The sequence below is a fragment of the Engystomops pustulosus genome, chromosome 2 (assembly GCF_040894005.1).
Source record: "Engystomops pustulosus chromosome 2, aEngPut4.maternal, whole genome shotgun sequence".
Lineage (NCBI taxonomy): Eukaryota > Metazoa > Chordata > Amphibia > Anura > Leptodactylidae > Engystomops > Engystomops pustulosus.
The window spans coordinates 174,130,566-174,146,660 of NC_092412.1; the positions used below are offsets into that span (position 1 = coordinate 174,130,566).

A 16,095-nucleotide genomic window follows, 5' to 3' on the forward strand; every position below is an offset into this window, starting at 1 on the left:
TTTGGACTGCCACATACAGGCACTATCCAAATTAAATTGTCTCCATAGCAGCCTCCACATGTCGTCTTTTTAGCTGGCTCCACACGTTGTCTCCATTGCTACCTCCACACTTCATCGCCATAGCTGCCTCCAAAAGTCGTCCATATAGCTGCCTCCATACATGGTCTCCTTATCAAACGAACTGTGTCAGGCAGAATTTTGGGTTGTTTTCATGGATTTCACATCAAACTTGTTAACTTTGTCGCCACCCTGCTGTGTAATCCACAAAATATACTGGCAAACTTTTATCATTTACCAATATTATTTCAGCGCTTCTTGCGCATCTGTTAACATTCCCCTCACCCGCCATAACCCAAACGTATAAGAACGCTACTACACTTGATCTTATACAAAAGGTTCTTAGAAGTGCTGTTTGGGGAGTAGCCTAGAGACAGGGGCTTGGATTGGCGAAAGCTCGCCTGGCAGCGGAGCGCCAGCTCCATCCCAAGATCCAACTAACATAGTTTTAACTGCAGTACCTTTAATCTACTACTAGTTCACTGCCTCCATACATGGTCCCCTTATCAAACGAGCTGTGTCAGGCAGAATTTTGGGTTGTTTTCATGGATTCCACATCAAACTTGTTAACTTTGTCGCCACCCTGCTGTGTAATCCACAAAATATACTGGCAAACTTTTATCATTTACCGATATTATTTCAGCGCTTCTTGCGCATCTGTTTACATTCCCCTCACCCGCCATAACCCAAACTTATAAGAACGCTACTACACTTGATCTTATACAAAAGGTTCTTAGAAGTGCTGTTTGGGGAGTAGCCTAGAGACAGGGGCTTGGATTGGCGAAAGCTCGACCTAGCAGCGGAGCGCCAGCTCCATCTCAAGATCCAACTAACATAGTTTTAACTGCAGCACCTTTAATCTACTACTAGTTCACTGCCTCCATACATGGTCCCCTTATAAAACGAGCTGTGTCCGGCAGAATTTTGGGTTGTTTTCATGGCTTCCACATCAAACTTGTTAACTTTGTTGCCACCCTGCTGTTTAATCCACAAAATATACTGGCAAACTTTTATCATTTACCGATATTATTTCAGCGCTTCTTGCGCATCTGTTTACATTTCCCTCACCCGCCATATCCCAAACTTATAAGAACGCTTATAACAACTAACATAGTTTTAACTGCAGTACTACTAGTTCACTGCCTCCATACATCGTCCCCTTATCAAACGAGCTGTGTCAGGCAGAATTTTCAGGTGTTTCACCAGAAACATAGTGGAACTCGGCCCATCTGTCGCCGCCATGCTGGAGACCTGAAGTTGCAATCATAGCAGCGCAATATGGATGCCCCATACTTTCGCTCTTAATCATGGAACCATTTCCGTAAAAACAATTAAAAATAGAACCACTATGCTATTCCATTATTCCTAGCTGAAATATTCAAACGACCCGGCCGGCTTTGAAAATTATAATTTTTTCAAAGTAAACGCTTCTGGCCCCCAGGCCCATTTTGGGTGGGGAGGAGCCGAGAGACAGGGGCTTGGACAGGCGAAATCTCGCCTGGCAGTGGACCGCCAGCTCCATCCCAAGATTAGGCAGCCTCAGAGGCATCCATGCATGCTGCCCCTGCTGTTTCCTGTCCATTTTGCCTCCACGATCCTCCACAGCGTCCACCAATGTCTCATTTCAGCTCTCTATACCCCAGAAGCTGGAGCACGAGAGGATATGCAGCACATCATCCCCTTATCAAACAAGCTGTGTCAGGCAGAATTTTCAGGTGTTTCACCAGATACATAGTGGAACTCGGCCCATCTGTCGCCGCCATGCTGGAGACCTGAAGTTGCAATCATAGCAGCGCAATATAAATGACCCATACTGTCGCTCTTAATCATGGAAGTTGTCTCCATGGCTGCCTCCACATGTCGTCCCCTTATCAAAAGAGCTGTGTCAGGCTCATTTTTCGGGTGTTTCCCCAGATACGTTATGGAACTTGGTCACTATGTCGCCACCATGCTGTGTTATCGACTAAATATACCGTCAACCTTTTGTTCACATAGGAAATCATTTCAGCGCTTCTTGCTCACCTCCTTTGGTGAAGCCTGAGTCCATTTAGGGTATGTCGCCATGACACTCTCTAGCCTGCCGCTGCTGTCGCTGCCTCTGCATGCCGTCCCATATAGTGTCAGGGTTAATTATTGGATGTTTTAGATGCTATCTAGCCTCATTCGGTCACTCTGTCAAGGCCATGCTGTTGCCTATAATTTTGGCATAATGGTGCGATTAAGCAGCCTCAGAGGCATCCATGCATGCTGCCCCTGCTGTTTCCTGTCCATTTCCGTGGTGTTTCCATCCTTTTCTGAGGTTCCTAGATGTTTGGCCAAGCTTCCCTGTGCAGAGCCTTGGTCCCCTTGAAAAATGCTCGAGTCTCCCATTGACTTCAATGGGGCTCGTTATTCGAGACGAGCACTCGAGCATTGGGAAAAGTTCGTCTCGAATAACGAGTTTTAGTGCTCGCTCATCTCTAGAAATCAACAAACCCTTCCTCTCACTGCATTTAAAAGCACTCTGGGTGTGCAGACCCAGTTATTCTCTCTGCAGTGAAAGAAGCAATGGGAAAACCACAAACTCTTCCTCTCACTGTGATCAAAGGTGCTCTGAGTATTCTCTGAGTGTTCACACCCAGTTATTAACATAGAGGATTAAAGGGGTATCCCCATGAAAACAAGTTTCTTAAATGTACTCGGGATAACAAAATATTATATTCTCTAATGTTATTAACAAAAATACAGCATTTCACAGATATAATTCAACCTGTCTCTATCAGTACTGGTGAACACAATTTTGGTTGCCCCTAGACATATGAAAAATTTAAGAGGGTTAAAAATTATCTTTATTGTGTAAACATCACTAGGGGATTGAAATTTGAGAATTTTCTTTCATTGGCAAGCCCCTTAAAAGTTGCAATGGAAAAACCAGACACCTTTCCTCTCAATGCGGTTAAAGGCAATCTGGGTGTCCAGATCCAGTTATTCTTTCTGTGGTAAAAGAAGCAAAGGAAAAATCAGAACCCTTCCACTCACTGCAGTTATAGGTGCTCTCACTGTCCAGATCCAGTTATTCTCTCTTTGTTAAAAGAACCAAAGGAAAAAACAGAACCCGTCCTCTCACTGCAGTTAAAGGCCATGTAGGTATACAGACCCAGTTTTTCTCCCTGTGGTAAAATAAGTAATGGGAAAATTAGACACCCTTACACTCACTACAGTTAGAAGCACTCCAGTTATTCAAAGTTGAAGTTCCAGGAATTAAGTTGCGGGAATTCAGGATTGAAAAATTTCAAGTTGAATTTCCGGAGAGCCTTCAATGATGATCCACAGGATAGGGCCTAACTTGTTGATCGGTGGGGGTCTCAGTGAGGAGAACCCCACTGATCACGAAAACAAGGCGCTCAGCTATTTCCGTTGGCTCCATTGAGATGTATGGAGCAGAATGGTCATGCACAGCTGTCTGCTCCATTACTCTCATAAAGTGACCCCTAGTTTTCGTGATCCATGGGGGTCTCATCTCTGAGACCACCACGATCAGGACATTAGGCCCTACCTGAAGGATAGGGGCAAACCCCTTTAAGTATATAAATGCAAAAAAAAGAGGTCAGAGCAGGTGGAACCCCTATACTGGGGCTTTGGTGACTGGAGACCAATAGAGGGTGGGGTTTATTTTTTATTATTTTTTAGCTACGTTTATACAATAAAGGAAAGAACATTTGGTGTGGGTGGTCCAAGTGCGGGTAATGCATCCTATATAATATACTAGGCTGAAATGAATGTAGACAATCTAAGCTCAATAAAATCAATTTGTACAAGGCTCCTAGACCAGATGGGTTATATCCCAGAGTTCTTAAAGAATTCAGTTCTGTTATTGCTCTCAAATGTTCTCAATTGACTGGTACAGTGCCAAGTGACCGGCGCAAGGAAAATGTGGTGCCAATATTTAATAAGGGCACTACAACCAAGCAATTATAGGCCTTTAAGCTCAACTTCCATTGTGGGGAAAATATTGGAAGGGTTACTAAACGACTACAAACAGAAGCATGTGTCCTTGCTAGGATCTTGCTGGATGATGCAGTAAATGCTAATTTTCCTGTCTGGTCTTTGCAAGATAATATCCTTAATAATCATTAAGCATATACCTTTTATTATTGCTTTTGTTTCAGAAGTCCTTTCTATCTGACTGACCCCTTGAAGAGCAGCAACCTCTCTCTAGCTGCCTCTTGTCCTGATCTTATATTGAAGAGTCACGTGTACTGCCCAGCCAATCACAGATATGCCTACAAAGAACATGCCTGTGGTTGCTCAGAGATTGTAAGTTGCTTGATTGGCTGCTTCAGCAGTTTGATGCCTTTTCCCGAACATGGACCTGCTTGGACCCACTCTCGAACATGGACAGCAGCGCTTGTTCTGCCATCAGGGTTCCGAAACCCACCAAATCCGATATGGACCTGAATTGTGCGCTTTTCGCTCACTCATCACTAGTAAAGAACTAACGACTGACTGATACAGGCAAACACTATTAACTACTATGGTAGCTGCTTGCTTTTATCACTCCATGAACTGCAAGATGCGAAATTTGACATCCTGACACCAAGTCTGCAGACACAGCTCCTTTATTGTCTGTAATGGAGTCAAAGTGGTCCTGCTAAATCACTTAAGTGGGGGGAGGTGCTGGAAACGAAACAATAGATGGTTACTTTTCAACTGCTTAGAGTCAACACTAAAAACTAAATGTCATTTTCATTGAAGTCACATTAACACTTCACCCGTATATGTATTTTGATATATTGCTCTTGATTTCCTCTCTGCTGTATGAGAAAACTGTGTAAGGAAAATAATAGTGACTAGGCAGCCGTGTGTTTTTATCACGTTTCTTGTTTGTATACATTGGGGCTTATTTACTAAGGGTCCGCGGCTGCACTTTAGTCGAGTTTTCCTACATTTTCGGGGATTGCACGCCCTAACATGTATTTATCAGGGGATTGTGTGGCATGTGATCGGATTTTGGTGCAGCTGCGCTGGCTTTCATGCGATAGAAATCGGGCCATTGGACGATCTGAGTGATTCGGACTTAGCGCAGGATTTAACATTCAAATTGTGTCATAATCCAATGCACTTACATACACCAGGAAGAAGATGGTGAACTCTGGCGGACCTGAGCGTGGGGAAGCGACACATGCAGGATATTGGGCGCACAATCTTAGTGAATCACAGCACAGAGCATTGTCATCGGATAATGCACTTTTTGTGAACTCCTCCCGATGGGTAAGTAAATGTGCCCCATTTTCTTTTCATTAACTGCATCAATTGATTGTATGATTTGTCAAGCATTGTTAATGTGTTTACATCCTTTTAAACATATTTCATCGTTTTACACAACAATATCTTCAATACAAAGTATTTTGTAATCAATAATGTTCATTGTCTGAATTAAGTAATACTGAGCACCTGTGCATTTACTTAAATTTCCTTAAATTTACATTCTAGACGAGAAACTCAGCTTTGCTTTGTGTAGAGGTTCCCTGCCGGCTGAATGTGCGCTTTCATTAGCTTACCTGCATTGTCCTTTCTCTATTCCAGTTTAACAGCTTTCTTCACCCTCCTGGCATGGGTGTGCGCAGGGCTTTTTTTTGCCTTTCCCGCCTCCCTTTGTCCATTTCCCTCTTATTTTCTTCAAATCAATCACTGACTACACAACAATGTTTCTCTGGGCTACATTTTGACTACGGTACTTTGCACATCAAAATTGTCCACACTGAGTGTTTCAAATGCAAACACAGTAATCTAATCTTTCTCCATAATTTCTTTCTTAGCAGTATGTGAGATTTCAACCATGACTGTTTGTAATCTATAAGTGGTAATTCTTCTACAAGGAATAAATATGGAGTTTAAAGGACCTAAACCCTTTGTGTAATCCTAAAACTGGTCTCATGCACATCATATTAAGTTTACATTAGAATTCACTCTTTTGTTAAAGGTATAACAAGATGCAATTCCCTTGTCTGTCAAATATTAGGTCACAATTTTGAGTAACTTACCATATATTGTAAATTGCATCCACCTAGATTCTACACAATATACAGGTCAGGTTGCTTCTGGACAGAAAATCTGAGCTAAAAATAGTAAACTGGATTAATTACAAAGTAAAAGGCTATAAGGCTAAGGTATAAGGCTGACCTTGCTCTTAGAATGGAGTGTGCACATAGCTATAAATTCTATTAAGGACCCGTTGACTTTTCTCGTATGAGTATGGTCAGCTTGTAGGAGATGAAGCTTTGAATGTTCAAATGTGATTTTTGTAAGAGCAAAATATGTGAAAATTTCCATAGTAGAAAATATACAAATCAGAGTTCATGACTACCTAGAAAAGAGGAGCATCTGAAAGGGAAGAACAAAACTGAGTTAAAAAAATAAATGTTAAATCTCTGAAGTAAAGGAACTTTGTGTCTTGGTTTTAGCAGATGGACTGGTGAAGTCTTCCACAGCGAGTGTGAATGTGAGCCCCCACGCCTCTCTCCCTGGATACCACAGAATTTTGCTCTTTTGTTTATACAAAGGGTTGTCTGAGGGGGCAGCAACTGGTAGCTGTGAGGAAGCTGCAACCATCTGTTATGTCTTCAGCCATGAGAGAGGGGGATAAAGATGTATAGGGATTTGTGAAGGCACCCTTACTGCTATACTTCTTACTTAATGTACTTAAACTTACTTAACCCCTTAATGACCTGGCACTTTTTTGTTTGTTCATTTCCATTTTTCACTCCTTCAAAAATCTTTAACTTTTTTAACTTTTTTATTTTACACGTAAAAGAGCTGTGTGATGGCTTGTTTTCTGTGTAAAAAATTGCACTTCATAATGATGGAATTGAATATTACATGCTGTGTACTGGGAAGCGAGAAAAAAATTCCAAATGCAGTGAAAATGGTTTAAAAAAGCATTTGGGCCGTTTTCTTGTGGGCTTAGATTTTGCAGCTTTCACTGTGCGCCCCAAATGACTTCCAAATGACGTCAGACCTGAGGCTATCATGGCAACGGATCGCCGCTCCCCGATGACGTCACGGGAGCTTTGCCAGCAGCGATCGGCGGGATAACACAATATGTTAAAGGACATCTATCACCAGATCAAAGATTGTAAATCAAGCACAATTACATACTGGTATGTGCCCCCTCTGGCAGGATCTACTCATCTTTTAGCTTCTTATGCCCTGGTTTTTACAGAAAAAAAGGCTTTTAAAATTATGCAAATGAGCCTGAGGGACTACAGGCTCCATAGCCCTCAGGCTAATTTGCCTCATTTTTGAAGCTCCAGCATGTCTCTATGTTTGGTTTACAATCCTTGATCTGGTGATAGATGCCCTTTAAATGTAAGTTTTCCTAAAACCAAAAATATGGAAGCAGCGAGTTGTGCCCTGTATTTATTCTTTTCCATATCAAACTACCGTCTTGCCCACAGTAGTATACAGCCTGCCCAGCGTTAAAAAACTTATATACTCACCCTCCGGTGGCCCCGACGTGCAGCGCTGCTCCCCCAATGTCCGCACGGGTCCTCTTCTGGCTTCCGCGCTTGTCTTTTTGCTTCTCTAACTTCATGCCTGGCGCCGCCATTGTTCTCCCCCGGACAGCTCCTAGTATGACGCGAAGTTAGAGAAGCAAAAGACAAGCGCGGAAGCCAGAAGAGGACCCGCGCGGACATCAGGGGAGCAGCTCTGCACGTCGGGACCACCGGAGGGTGAGTATATGTTTATTATTTTTTAAATATTTTTTAAGTATATATATTAAGTATTGACTCGTGTATTAGCCGAGGGGACGTTTTTCAGCACATTTTTTGTGCTGAAAAACTCGGCTTATACACGAGTATGATACACAAAATTGGGCTACGGATATAAAAAAGGGTATAAATTCGTGATGTCTGATATGCATTATACCAAAATGGTCTTGTTCTATCTCATAAACCCTTTCTATAACACGGTCAAATCATCTAATTGGCTTTTTTGAAATATACACCTACAAACACAACACTAAGCCAATTTTAGCCAATGTAGCCTCGTGTCAAAAGAAGACCCGAGGATACCATGGCAACCGTTTTTTAAACGCCGCCGGCGACTTTGCAAGCACCGACCGCGGTTATTAGCGTTAAGGGGTTAAGGGGTTGTATGGGATGTAAACAAATGTTATATATGAGTTGGGGGTAAAAAAAACCAAAAAACATATTATACTCACCTCCTCTGGCACTCCCATCCATCCACCGTGCCGTACATCAGTGTGTTTGTATACAGAAGCCGTCAGGGCCATTCCAACCACTGGTGCACACACCCGCTCCATACGTTGCATGAGCTTTAAGGGTAGGGGGGTTCAGCCCACCCTTCCTCACCAGCCATTCAAAACACTTGTTTAAATCCTGGACAACCCCTTTAAGAACCAATGTCATGCATGCACATATGTGTCTATATAGGTTTAGTGCAGTCTAATGTTCCCAAAAGACCCTCTTTTTCATCCGTTTTTGGTTCCTTTTCCGTCTTGGAAAGAAAAGCATATTCTCACCCACCATTGTGTGCTCAAAAAAACAGATCCATTTTTAAACATTATAGTCAATGTTAAATAATACAAAACTGATCTGTCACACTGATCCACAGGAAAAATGTGATCTGAATGGACACTAAATCTAGATAAACATTATATAACTGGTTGAGAAAAAAAAAATCCATGTCTCGACAATGTGTATACAAAAAAATTGTGTTTTTTTTTTCTGTGGTTTAAAAAAAATAGCCACCGTGAAACATGTACTGAAACATGTACATAAGCTTTATTTCACTGACACGGCTGTTAATAGCACAAAAAGCAAAACTTAAAACTGCTTTCCTACCAGATGACTATTCTGATGACAGCTGCACGTTAGCTATTTCATGAACATTCATTCCCCTTTCATGTTGTGTTCTATGCAGCATACAGTCAGAATCGTCCATGCATAAACATGAGCCTGCTGTTTCCAAGGTCATCAAATAACTTTTGGCAGAAACTGCTTAATCCCATGGATACATAGTAGACTGGTCTCTGACTGGCCACAGACAGCAAAAAAAAAAAAACAGAGAGCCAATAGGAAGTGGCTGCAATGTGCTTTGTATACAGAATGTATAGCTTTCTAGATCAATACAAAAGATTACTCATACTAGAACACAGAATTTGGGAAGACAAAAGAAAGTAGAAGTTTTGCAGAGAATGACAGTGGATTAGGATAGAGCTGAACAATCGTGTAAGATTGGAAGTTACTTCATTGAGACACCCACCCCCACTGTTAAAATATAGATTGCTGGGGAAGGGTATTGTTCCACCCTGCAAATCCTCAACTTCTGTGACTGATAAAGAAGCAGTGACAGGGCACTTTCCAAACTTTTCTACAGTCCATGTAGTTCACAGCAAAATAGTTAGAGGTGTACCCAGGATTGACATTTATTTGCTATCCACATTATCTCACAGATATCAAGTAAAACATCCACATAGAGGATTCCTCCAGCTCACCAATTCCCCTTCTTTACAACAGGTCATATAATCGGCGCACTGGCCTCCAAGAACTACGGTCAGGCACCTAAAACGCAATGACATTTGTATGACCACCATGGTGTGACAGTGGACTACAACAACTTTATCAACAAAGGCTTTTGGATACCGATATCTGAAGCTGAACCATAGTACTTGAAAGTGCAGCAAGTAAAACCTAAAGTACGATTGGGTTTGGGGATCACTAACCCACCAGCATGTACAGCTGTAGCCCATGCTTCACTGAACATATGCCAACATGCAGTGCTTGGAGAGTAAACAGCGTACCAACCTCAGCACAATATAAATGCACCTGGCGTAGAGTGAGATTTACCATAAAGAATTCCCATTTTACAATTTGTACCAATATTGGCCAGTTTGTGGCCATTGAAGGGGTTATTCGAGTTCCAGAATAACTTAGGAATAGAGCGGGCTATTAAAAAATAATAAACGTGTACTCACTTCCTCCGGCGCTGCCAATGTCCCGCGCCACGGATGGGAGGAGCCGAACACAAACTCCCTGTGCGCAGTTTCTGTGCCCCTGTAAACAAACAGGGGCATGGATCAGATGGCCTATGGCAGTGGTGGCGAACCTATGGCACTGGTGCCAGAGGTGGCACTCAGAGCCCTTTCTGTGGGCACTCAGACCATTGACCCCAAGACAGAGCTCACTAAACAGGACCAAATCCATCAAATCTTCCTGCAGATCCAGGCAATTTAAGAGATTCTGCAATCAGCGCTATTTTAAAACAACACTTAATTGGCTGTTTGGAACTGCGGGAAAAGTGAGAAGGTGTTGATAGAACTGCAGTATCTTTGTAGGTCATCCGACTGGACCCACCATTCTTCTACAGAGAGACCCTGGTGAGAAGCTACAATGAGAGTCTGAATGTGCCCTCCTTCTTTCAACTGTATTAGTGGCCTCAAGGGGCCAATACGATTGATAGATGGTGAAGAACAGGTAGCAATAAGTTAATGCTTAAAATGCAATGTTGGCTCTTCACGGTAAATAAGTGGATTTTGGTTATAGTTTGGGCACACGGTCTCTTAAAGGTTCACCATCACTGGCCTATGGCGTGGGACATCAGCTGCACCGGAGGTGGTAAGTACACGTTTATTATTTTTAAATAGCCCGCCACTAAGTTATTCCGGAACTCGGATAATTCCTTTAATATTACAGGCATGACTAGTGGTTAAAGGGGTGTTCCCATTTTAGCAAATAATGTTATTATTTGTATAATGAAAAGATATATAATTTCCCAATATACTTTCTGTATCGGTTCCTCATTGATTTGTAGAACACTGCTTGCTGTCATTCGAATGGAAGCTTCGTTGTTTATTTCCAGTGGACAGAAATCAGACCATGGCCACACGGCTCTGTTTACGCTGTGATACTAGTGATTTGTGCACCTATGTGACCAGGGTCAGATTTCTGTCCACTGAAAGTGTAAAAGGAAGTTTTCAACAGAATGAAAGCAAGCGGAGATCTAGAAACTTGTGAGGTATTGATACAGAAAGTATATTGTAAAAAATGTATAACTTTTCATTATACAAAAAATTCCATTAATTTGCCAAAATGGGAATACCCATTTAAGTCACTCCCTAATATGGAGACAGATATCCATTAAAGGGGTTTTCCAGGAATCCTGGAAATAACTGTTGCCAGAGAAGCTGAAAATATATAAAAAATTTTAAAAAAAAGTGTACGTACATTGCTCCAAAGTACTCCGGCTGTCAGGGGCAGGGAGACCCACTCTGTATCAGCAACACTAAAGGATGTCAAGTTACATCCCATGGCCCAACCAGTAATCGGCTGAAACGTGTCTCATGTCCCCCCCCCCCCCCTTCAACATAGCTGTAACAGCCTGACATGTGAAGTGAGAGCCAGAGCAGGGAAAGTAAACTTTTTTGGCACCTTCCATTCCTTATTGACATTAATATACAAGAGGTAACCTTCAACTTTTAAAGGGGTTTTCCCGCGAGGCAAGTTAGGACTACAGTACTCGGCAATCTCCATAAGCTTCATGCTCCAGTCATCTCAGGGTACACATCTGAGCCCAGTTCTTGTGGGAGTCTCAGTGATGAGAGCCCCACCAATCAGCAAGTTACAACTTAAGGGTGTTTGCCCCCTAAAGAAAATTCGCAAATTTCAATCCCCTGATGTTTACACAATAAAGATCAGTTTTAACCCCTTACTTTACAATACTATACCGTTTTAGCACCTATAACTCAGTGATGAGAAGTATAATATCCCAGAGCATGGGCAACTCTATAAGCAGTCACATTATAATCCATCTAGTTCTGTGTGCCGACAATGTGGTAAGATTATCAGGGTACACGTTTATATACACTTTCTGAACATTGTTCAGACAATGACAAAGTCAGCTCTCCTACATCTGATGTGCCTTCCTCCCCAGATAAAGAACTTATCTGCCTGTAGCTTCTAACTCTCCTCACAATGTCATGTTTGCATGCTGGAAGTCAGTGTGAGCTCCTCTTGAAATGCAGGGGGATGGGGCAGGAGGCAGGGAGCAGCTCAGCTCCACAGCATCAGACAGAAAAGCAAGATGGCTGACAAGTCAGAAGATCCAGGGGAAACTGAAATTGGACTTAGGCAGGTTGGAATTGTATCTGTGAAATGGTGTTTTTTGTTAATAACAGTGAATTAGACAGTGTTAATTTGTTATCCTGAGTACATAAGAAATTTGTATGTGTTGGAATACCTGTTTAATGGTAGAAAAAGGCCATTATCCAGAAACAGCCAAACTTTTGATTTTTAAAAAGAAAAAAACAAAACAAAAAAACAACACTACAGACTTAAGAGTGAGGAACACACCACTTATAGGTGGTGATATACATGTGGGAGAACAAAGCCCATGTGTATCTGAGTAATATTGGTATAGCTGTTCATTTTACGTGTTGTACTTCCTATTATATTACATGTTGTAGGTTTAATGCCAGTATTTTTATACAAGTGCATGACCATCTCTGCTACATGGTGAGGGGGTATGGATACTGATATCTGCACAAATTTAGTGACAATCTGTATGGTACATCAGGGGAAGGATCTCTTGTATGACAGCTCATCGTGCTCTAGTATAAAGTCTGCTTGTGGCTGTGCTGGTAGACAATTCTACCTACACCAGGCCCTTCCTGGCAGAGAAGTGGGCTATGATGGAAGTGGCATGAGGGGAAAACAATTCCTGGCAGTTTGCACATAACTTCAATTATTTCAGGCCTTGTATACCAGAAAAACTAGCCAACAAGCTCCGATCGTTCTAAACATTGTTGCATTTTTTATGTTTAATTGTCCGTGTCATTTGTTCCCATAAAATACTTTGATAGTCGTGTAAAGCTCACCCTTGCGTTCCTCAAACTCTCATGCAGTGCAAGATCTATAACAGCTTCTTTTATATCCACCTTTATATACCATGGCGCCAGCCCATACAAACTACTATACACTGGTAAGGGATTTAATAAAAATTGAAACATGACCACATTAAATTAATTTTTATTACAAAAGTAACAACTGTACATCACCCAGTAACAAAAATATCAGTATTAACAGTTACCATTCAAGTAGTGGTTGATGAAAATGCAGGCAGTTTTTACAGCTTGGCAGTAAAATGCGGCACATTCTTACAAACATATGATATGCAGACAGGTATTGTGCAAATCTTTATTGCTGTTTGGCCCAGTAAGCACCTTTGTGCAGCATGAGAAAGGCACCAATCTTGCTTGCAGAACTTGCATAGGGGACATGAAACCATGTGACAGACTGCCACCTTAGACTGCATGGCAGATACTATAAGAGGCAATACATTTGTGCAAGACAACCATCTACAGAGAGTCAACATTGGGAACAGGCCAGTTATCACATAGAAGACTAATTCGAACTTGCAGCAGTTTTCTCACAAGGTTTTTTAAAACATGACACTTTAGGTGCATGGGGGTCACAATTTTTCATTATCAATCTTTGGAAAATGTCATAAATACACATCACACAGTATGGCATACAACTGCAGTACATGCACAAGTAAGCCTCGACAATGAGGGGAGTTTATTAAGGTGGCGATTTCAGTCTGAATACTCCTGGCACCAGCTACACTAAGAGGATCCGGCCTCAGTAATTACAGCACACAATCATGCGCTCAGAATTTTTACCCAGGTCCTGCCTGGCATAGGACTCGGCTTTAACCTTTGCCATGCTCCATAAATTGGCTTTTCCCCCCCATATCTGGTGTGCCAAGAAGGATAAAAGCCCCCCCCCCCCCCCTCAATAAGTGCAATCATCTTGCAAAACAAATACCAAATTTGTTGAGCAGTAGAGGCACATTATGCCGCAGTATTGCCTTTACTAATGGCCAAATTGGATTTATAATCTATATGATAATTAGTGACCAGTTCCATTTCACCATGCGACCCTCCTGTGGCAAGGGCAACATCTCGTACAATGCAAGTTTACCTACAGCCATATGAAAGATGGAGCCAAAAAGAAAACACATCAGAACAACATTTTTCTGACTGTTGTAGAAAGAGGTCAATAGGTATTAAGGCCTCAATGCTGGGACTAAAGCATTTGTCTGTTCAACAGACATCATTATGCACTGCAACAAGTTTGGCCCCCAGCAGTAAGTGCCTTGAATAGATGATGCACTTCTTAAAGCAGAGAATAAAGTGCTAAGTAGCCAAACTGGGCCATTGAAAATCAAGTAACAGTGTACATAGAAGCATATAAACTTCCCATATGTTGCAGTGTGCATTATACTAGATACTGTACAAGTTTGGTAATGGGCTGTACATATTGCACTAGTGCATAAATGTCTCAATGAGATAATTAAAAATACTCGATATGACAACTTCAGTTTATCCAAAAATTTCATTAAAAAATATAAATAGATCTTCATTAGAAAACATGGCTCCCAGAGCGAGGTATTCACACATACAAAAGCAGCAAATGTAGAGATCCCGTGCCAGGTTTAGCTGCCCACAGTCATCAGGTACTGGCTTGGCGCGCTGGTACACCCCAGGAGCTCGCTCTTGCAGTTTAAGGGGCCTCGAGACACAGGAGCAGATGCCTCATAGAGAACACAAATGGAGCCATCCTCACCAATCCTGTAGGAAACCTCATAAGGATCCACCCAGAGAGTGAGCTCTTTGGGCAAGAGGCTAAGAAGATTACTCATCTTTATTCGAGCAGCGACCTTGCTGATTATTGGGTCCATTTTGTGGTTGATGCGGATGCAGCGATAGCCAGAACCCTTGGCAGGCTTGTCTGGAAACCAATGGTGTCTATAATGCTCTGCAACACAGAAGGGAAGACAGGATGAGTATACATACAGACATAGGGGGTACATCATACAGTACAAGGAGCACATATGGAAGCAATAGGTTTACAGGAGATTCATATGCACCATGTACATTACATTTCACATACTCGAATGGGAACAAATAATTAGAATCCAGAATGGATTCACCCTATTTAACTACGAGGGCCTGGATGTCAGGCATAGCAAATGGCCGTCACGGTCCTGCCGAGCCACCACAATGACTGCGCAGTATCGCACGCGGCAACCGCCCTTCAGCCCTGAACGTACCGATTAATGTGTCCCTTAAGGCTCCGCTGAAGCCCAGCTGCTGCTGCTCACTGAGGCGGCTCCGTAGAAGGCCAGACAGAAAGTTAACGGCCGCCGTGATCTCCGGCAACGTCTCTGACGGTCTGTCCTGCGAAGACCCGACGGACATATCTGCTGTTCTGGGAGGTGAGCGCAAGGCCGCAAACTGCTGACGTAAGGGTTACGGTGTCTATCCCCGAGCTGTCCTGCTGCTCCCTAAGACTGATTGAGAACAGTAGAGTCCTCGTTCATTTATGGTAATCCACTACTACCCGCACGTCCCCAGAGACCAGTCCTCCAATCAGCGTCTACTATGCTAATAAGCGAGTGACGCTCCGGAGAATGACGTCATCAGTGAGATGTGCGCTAAGAAAAGAATGTGGCAGGGACGCGTCTGTTGACATAGACGACATAGAGCGGGGGAGGGGTGACATGTGGCTGTGCCTTTATGGTAACAAATTCCTGCACACAAAGGAAAAACAAACAGCATCTGATATAAAGTGCAAATAATGACAACGCTAGGTAATGCAATTGATTGTTTTTGCCTGGCTTTCCAAGAGTGTAGTAGAGTCCCAGGATATGCTGGGATATACTCAGAATATAAGACAACTTCTTAAGGGTGCAGTCATAAAGTGCATTCTTGGTCCTTTCTTGATGGGTTTTTAGAGCATTTACATTTTCACAGTTGCTTACACTTCCGAAAACTGAACTAAACGCATACGTTTTTGTAATGCCTTTTAAAACTCTTATCGAATACTATAATGAGATATGAGATTGCTAAAATGTGCAATGTGGTCTGCGTAACACAGAATCAGCATATAAAATGGAATTTCCTAGAATTCCTAAGGCCGGTGCCACACGCACCGCTTTGCGTTTGAAAACGCAGACAAAGCCACGCCCACCAGG

The 16,095-nt window shown here is 42.4% G+C and overlaps 1 protein-coding gene across 1 annotated transcript; it reads right to left on the minus strand.

The window, feature by feature from the left end:
- Nucleotides 1-13,069: 13,069 nt before the first annotated feature.
- On the minus strand, nucleotides 13,070-15,449 carry BTG2 (BTG anti-proliferation factor 2). The gene is made up of 2 exons (XM_072137315.1): nucleotides 15,172-15,449; nucleotides 13,070-14,876 (listed from the first exon to the last, which is right to left on the minus strand). Exons 1-2 carry the CDS (start codon nucleotides 15,317-15,319, stop codon nucleotides 14,554-14,556), a joined length of 471 nt encoding a protein of 156 aa, XP_071993416.1. The 5' UTR covers nucleotides 15,320-15,449; the 3' UTR covers nucleotides 13,070-14,553.
- Between the last annotated feature and the right edge of the window lie 646 nt (nucleotides 15,450-16,095).

Bases quoted from the DNA above. Each gene is read 5' to 3' on its own strand.
- BTG2 (XM_072137315.1), bottom strand. From the start codon at position 15,319: ATGTCCGTCGGGTCTTCGCAGGACAGACCGTCAGAGACGTTGCCGGAG. The intron at 14,877-15,171 runs GTACGTTCAGGG...TCTGTGTTGCAG, and splicing joins CTTAAGGGACACATTAATCG to AGCATTATAGACACCATTGG.